The sequence below is a fragment of the Stegastes partitus genome, unplaced genomic scaffold (assembly GCF_000690725.1).
Source record: "Stegastes partitus isolate 25-593 unplaced genomic scaffold, Stegastes_partitus-1.0.2 Scaffold99, whole genome shotgun sequence".
NCBI lineage: Eukaryota > Metazoa > Chordata > Actinopteri > Pomacentridae > Stegastes > Stegastes partitus.
This window is the reverse complement of record NW_007577830.1, coordinates 806,059-812,895: the sequence shown is the minus strand read 5'-3', so window position 1 is coordinate 812,895 and position 6,837 is coordinate 806,059. Positions and strand designations below refer to the sequence as shown.

Sequence of the window (6,837 nt, the reverse complement as noted above, 5' to 3'; positions counted from 1 at the left end):
TCGTTGTCTTTGACGGAGAACATGTCTCGGATGTGGAATGGCAAGTACAACCGTCCTTAATCCTTCGCCTGTGTTCTTGTACGTGGATCGGTATCTGGGCCTGGACCAGTTTTGAGGGCATCCACTCTGTTTCCAAATATGTGATGTAAGAACATATTTTGTTGCAGGTAGTGACGTTTTGAAACCTAAAACCAGACGTCCACATGTAGACGCATAAACGGAGGATTCGCAGATCTTCACTTCGGATTTTGACAGAATCGTTTTTAATGCCGTAAATCTGCGTGTGGACGACAAATCGTAGAAAAATATCTTACCCTGCTACGTGTGGACGAGGCCTAAAAAAAGAGCCGTGAGTAACTCGGCTGCGACCAACAGTCACATGACAAATGTCGGGGCTTTTTAGCTGAACTCGGCTGAACTGCAGGCAGTGTTTACACAGAGCAGACAGGAGGCAAGTCTGGGAACAAACACAAATGTAGGCAGTAAAATATCTACGGTATGTGGAGCCACCATGTATCTTCTAGCATTTCTAGCACTTGTGACCATTTTATCTTCAATTTTGTTAAATAAACAATCCCTTTTTATGATTTATGGCAGTATAACTGTGTCACACTGCATAACAGACATTTCTGCTCTCTTTCCAGCAACAGTTATTCATGCTTGTGCTGTTTCCATAGAGATGCAGGACTTTATATTGCAGTAAAAAAAAAACTGAGCCCACTGTGAATAAAAATGCAGCAAATAAAAAAAGCTCAACAATTGCTTGAGTACAGAGATGTTAAAAAAAGCTAAATCAGTTCTTAAAATTGTTATTATTAATTGTGTCTTGAGTGAATTCAGTGACTAATGCGGCTAAATGTTCTGACTCACGACCCAAAGTGGCGTCTAAATCGTTCCCGCTTCACGATTAAAAGGTTAATGTGGTTCATCGTCCCACCAGGAAGCTCACATTGTAACAAACAGGCAACAACAACAACACAGAACAAACTAACGCAGGAAATTTGCAAATATGTAAACATGTATGTGCCAAGGTAGAGGCTGCTCGTTGTAAAAGATTTGACATGTTTAGTTTCCGCATCAAGCAGCGAAACAAAAAGGGTCGAACAGATTCAGTCACTTCTGTGAGAGTGAATCAGGATCTTGGTAGAAAGCTCACAGAGGAAACTTTTCAGAGGAAGCTTCAACATGCACGCGTCTGATTCGTGACTCTTAATATTTTTGCTTAATTTTAAATCTTCTTTTATCTCCGTCAAGATAAACTTAACCAAAGGGATGCGGTATTAAAATTGATTTTGCAATCAGAAGCCACGTTTCCAAATAATTGTCAAAGCAAACTTTAGAAATGCCGCAAAATCATCGACGTCTTTGGAGCGAATAAACTAGATCGCGTAGAGCCGTCAGAAGGTATCGGCTACATGACTTTTACAAAACAACAAGCAGGAAACAAAACCAGTTGTTCGCCAGCTGACGAAAAATCTCAAAGAATGAAGAAGTAAAAACAGAACATTCTATGAAATTAAAAACGAAAGAAGTCTTCAGAAGCTGCTTTCAATTGGAGAAGTTGTCATTAGTCCGTCCTGTCAGCTGGTATCTGTCACGTTTCATGTTGTCTGGAGATGAAGACAACAAAAGAAAATGGGAACAGCTGATCCACCGTGGAAGATAAACATTCACTACATCTGAACTTATTCGGGAAAAAAAAAGGTGTTTCCAATTTCTGTTGAACTTTTTTCCCCCCCTAAAATCTGTTTTTTTTTGTTTGTTTTTTTGCAAAATTGGGGCCATTTTTTATTTTAGTTTTCAAATTTTGCAGTTTCCATGAACTTTTTCTGCTGCAAAACTTAATGATCAACTGATGTCAATGCTTGTAAAAACTCCATTTACATCAATGCCTTTTTGAAAGTGGACACACTGTCGGTTTTTACTGACTCCTAAAAGACCAAATTTGGTTTCTGTAAGAAAAATCTCCAACCCACTTTGGTGTCAATATTATGGGATGTACCAGCAGAGTTTTCTCTTTTAGTTTCGTGTATTTTCTCATGGATTATGTTTGGTTTTGAAAGATCACAAATGTTTCTCGTCAACACATCTTTTCCATTTATTCAATAGTTTTTCCATCATAAAGGCTGCAATCAGGTATTGAAAGTATTTTAACCTAAACGATGATATTTTTATGAAACTGAAGAACAACATATTTCTTCATCATTTCCTACAACGTCACAGTTGGAAAACAGCTTTCTTTGATGGTTTAGTTGTATATAAATGTCATATTTGAAGGCAAACTCCAGGTTTGACTTGCTTTTATTATTTACTTTGTATCGAGGTCAGATTATTCTGATTTATTCATATTATCTGCGTGTATGTATTTATTGTCTTTAGAGTTCTTCATTAGCATTAAAATGACTGCCTGTGTACCTCGACAAATGGACTAAAGTGGTAAATCATAATTAAACCTATTTCCTCCTGCACTTTTAGGTCTATAAAATGATTTAAAATATATCAATATTGACTGAAATTAAACATTTTATCCTGATAAAAACGTTCAGCTTCATCATCCAGCCCTCCTTGCAAGAGACAGAATTTTCAAAAAATTTAATCTGAAACAGGAAAGGTGTTTTTTTTAAGTTTCCCACAATGCAACTCAGTCGTGTCCTACTTTAAAGGCTTCCTGAATGGCTTCTTTTAAACCACACACCGCAAGTTTATAACAATCCTCTGCTCAAAGACTGTTAATGAATTACATTTTACAACAAAACAAAGCAAATGTAAAAATCAGGAAGTAAAAATTAAATCGAGTGCCACGTTACTCCAACACTAATGGTTCGATTATACAGCAAAATATAAGCAAAAATTACCCAATTTTATTTAGAAAATGTTCAAATGAAATGAATAAATACAATTTAAAAACAGAAAAAAGGAGCTTCCAAGATTTCAGACGACCCCGATGGCATCAAATCTACTTTTTCCAACTTCCAAAAGCTTCCTCCAGAAACCCTGCACAAAGGTTATCAGAGGCCGAGCAGTACTTTATGTTTAACTAAATTAGCCCCTTTAAGTATATCTGCACGTTGTCAACATCCTTCTCTTCCTGCTCCACCTTCCTTTCGCCGCCTCGCTCTCTAGTCTCACCTCTCCTCACCTTTATGTTTCCCTTCCTCTCGGTTTCCTTCCCCGCGACCAAAACATGGAGAACATTAGGGACACGTCGTGAACACCTCCATCACGCTAACCGGCTACTTCCCCTCTCTTACATGAACTGTCAACACGGATGACGCCAGTAAAACCCGTTGCAGTTGACAGTTATTGTCTGAAATGGAGAACTTGACGGCCCTGCCGGAGGGGCTCGGGGAGCCGTAATGAAGAGAATGTATTGTGAAAACGGGCCCATGCTGAGCAATTACAACCGAGCGCGAATGGAGCTGTGAGGGTTTTATTGACTGACCGGTGAAGAGGTCTCCGTTGCTGTAGGCCTTGCCGCGTCCCTCCTCATCGTTGGGCACGGCCGACACCTGCTTGGCCGAGGTGCAGCCCATGGCCTCACACTCTGAAGCCTCTCCTCATCGCACTCTCACCTGGGCGGGCGACAAAACAGAGACACTTTAAAATCAAACACGAGACAATGAACAACACTGCTGTTCTGTTTTTAGATATCTGCACGCTCTTGATCGGTTACAGTCAGTGGAAAAGGCTTCTCAGAACAGCTTCTCTTCAAAGAAAACACCCGAAGCTACGGATCTGGTATTACCAACACTTAACAGCACCGTGTTTAATGTCATTTGCTTCAGAATCGAAATAAAATCAAAAAGTACTCTCAGCAGCATTTTGGCCATCCTCTGTTTGGTTTTGATGCAGCACATTAAAGCAGAAACATTCCCTTCCCCTTCACAGAAGTGTTACAAACAGGCTCAGCGGAAATAAAAGGTTGAAGCAAACAGATTCAACAACACAGCAGCTGCCAGTACATGTAATGAGGGCAGGGACACAAACAGCCTGTGATTCATTATGATTGTCCAAACAATTAATACTACATGAATATTTTTTACTTTCTTACTCTGTATGTATTTTAAAATGTCAAAAGATTGCAACTAATTCCCACCGAAAGTTCAAAACCAAACAGGGCTGTCTTACTCCACAGTGTTATGTAAGAAAGATTGTGACGCCTCAACAGTTTTTTTTCTTTGATAAACTACCTAAAGCAGCACTGATTTATGAGTTTTGCTCCTAAGGGGTGAAACGGTCTGCAAAGATATATTAGCAACTTGAAGTTATGATTATGTTTTGAAAAACCTGCATTACCGGAGTTGTGACCTTGCAGCGTTTGCTTCTCTCCTGCTCTCTGTGCTCAGATGTTCATTTTGTCAACGGAAGCTTAAACGAAAGCTTTTCGTTGACGACCCTTTTTTCCACTAATTTGTAACAAGAATAAGAAATATTGACAACAAAAATTAAAACGAAATCTCTGTTCATTATCAATTGACGAGTAAAGACGTGACGATAAAGATGGCCTGCCGGACAATCTGGATTGCAACCATCCTCTATGACAGTGTTTCTCAAAGTGTGTGGCGCCCCCCCGATTCAAATTTTAACAGCGATCACAGTACAAAAAAAAAAACAAAAAACTCTGCTAACAGAAAACCTTTCAACTTGGGCAAATGAGTGTAGAAAGGTTTTTGTCCTCTGAAGGGTGGCCTGACAGAAAACGCCTGAGAACCACTGGTCTAGATGATTAAACACATAGTTACAGGGATGCTTACAGTGGAGGTTTTACTACCATGACAAACATCCTTCTGCAAAATCTATGACAGTACAACAAAACTGTCAGACTAAAATGAGGCAAAAAAAAAAAAAAGAAATGAGACTAAAACTAAAATTGATTTTCCCAGACTAAATTTGAACTAAAACAAAATAAAACTAAAAGTCTAAAATGTGTCTTTAACTAAATCCAGTCTTCAGTGACTGACTGAAATTAAATTTTAAATTCTTGTCAAAATTAACACTTCACAAATGTACATTTTCATACAACTAAATGACCTCTAAGCCGTTCTCATCTACATATTTTTTAAGTGGACATTGGAATGAGAATGAACCAGTGACAGAACATCAGGACTGCATGTTAACCAGCAGTGACTTTAGATCCTTTTCCAAGCTGCCGCTCTGCAGATAAAGTACTGATTTTATAACTGCAATGCCATTTGACGAGTAGTGCTCAGAGAGAAAGTTAGAAGTGAAAGTCATGGTCTAGTGCTGTCAATCACAGCAGCATAGAGAGTTTCCTTCCTGAAGGGGGCGTGGCCAGCAGCAGCTCAGCTACACTTAAAGCTGCAGACACTAAAACAGCACATTTAGAGCAACGGTAAAACCACATAGTCATCATGAAATGAACTATACTGAAAGTATTTTGAAGATGTTCTGGGTCAAATGGGGCACAATAAGAGGCCTTGAAGTCATTTAGTCCACTGTTCTTGGTGATCATTATCTGCAGGTCGACTCATTTCATTTATCTTAAAAGCTCTACCTCAGAAGCAAAAAAAACTGTTTTTCATTCCAAAAAAAATTAAACTAAAAGCCTCTAAACCAGCAGGACAGCTGACACAAATCTGCGAACGCCACTGTCAGTCAATCACACACACACACTGTCAGTCAATCACACACACACACTGTCAGAGGCATTACACTATAGATAGTCTCGGTGTCACTCACACATGCCATATGCTGTCATTGACAGAGCCCATCTGACTGCTGCCAGTTACAAAACACACACAGACGCACACACACACACACTCACCGGCAGCTGATGATTACCCATCAACAAAATTAAATCTGCGGCACCGGTACACCAGCGAGAGGAGGAGGTGGCGGAGAGTGCTGAATGAAGAAGAGGCAGAAAACACAGAGGAGAGAAATAAACACAGAGAACAGGGAGGAAAGTAGGTGGGTTGAGACGACGAGGGACGAGGTGAAGGAAAGGACGGACAAAAGGTGAGATAGAAAGGAGGCCAAAAGAGAGAGAGAGACGAGGGCAGAGCTTCAAAAGAGCGCCGCCTGGCCCTCCTCCCTCCTTCAGGACGTTTGAAGTTGACAGGAGGCCAGTGTTTACTTCTGTGTTTAGGCTGCGGCCAACCAGCCTCCATCTCTGTGGACACCACACAAAGCGCCAGGTGTACAGGAGGCGGGGAGCGGCCGCTGTGGTCGGTGTGTATGGGCACTATATGACTGAACTGCATGGATGACCAGTTTATTGTGGTTGTGTAGTTATCGGACAGCTTTGCAAAAGTTTTCACGCGTGATAGTGGAAAAAAGCTTCCATCCATCCATTGTTCTGTGTTTATACAGGTTGCATCACGGTGGCAGCGGGCCAAGCAGGGCATTCCCCATGTTTCTATCTCCAGTGATGTTTTCTAGCTCCTCCTGGGAGATCCTCAGGCGTTCCCAGACTAAATGAGATATGTGGCCCATCTGTATGAAATCAGTCGCATTGAGCCTTGGGCTCTAGCTGAGAGACCGCCCGAATTACGCTAACACATGATAAAATATTGATTTTGGGTTCATTACTTGGATCGGTCCATTTAGTTGTTTTCTACATGTAGGTAACATAATATTACAGAGCATGCATGAGCAGTAACACCAGAAAGAAGAATCACTTGTGCTTAGGCGTCGCGAGCAGTGTGTCACTGCCAGCCAATCATGTCCCGTGATTTCCATCATGTGGTAGCAACACGCCGCTTTTGTCATAATAGCCCAAGGTGCAATGCAACTGATTTTGTGCAGATGGGTCACAACCTTTCCAGTGAGTTCTGGGTCTACCTTCTCCAAGTTGGACGCACCAGAAAAACCTTC

At 40.8% G+C, this 6,837-nt stretch overlaps 1 protein-coding gene across 3 annotated transcripts in view; it reads right to left on the bottom strand.

Moving 5' to 3' along the window:
• Window positions 1–6,837, bottom strand: part of LOC103354221 (uncharacterized protein C1orf21 homolog) — a 40,102-nt gene that overhangs the window by 21,615 nt on the left and 11,650 nt on the right. For all 3 annotated transcript variants that reach the window (XM_008277523.1, XM_008277522.1, XM_008277524.1), the window contains one exon: window positions 3,443–3,572. In XM_008277523.1, coding sequence (XP_008275745.1) covers window positions 3,443–3,533 — 91 coding nt within the window. In that variant the 5' untranslated portion in view covers window positions 3,534–3,572. The remainder of the gene's footprint in view (window positions 1–3,442; window positions 3,573–6,837) is intronic.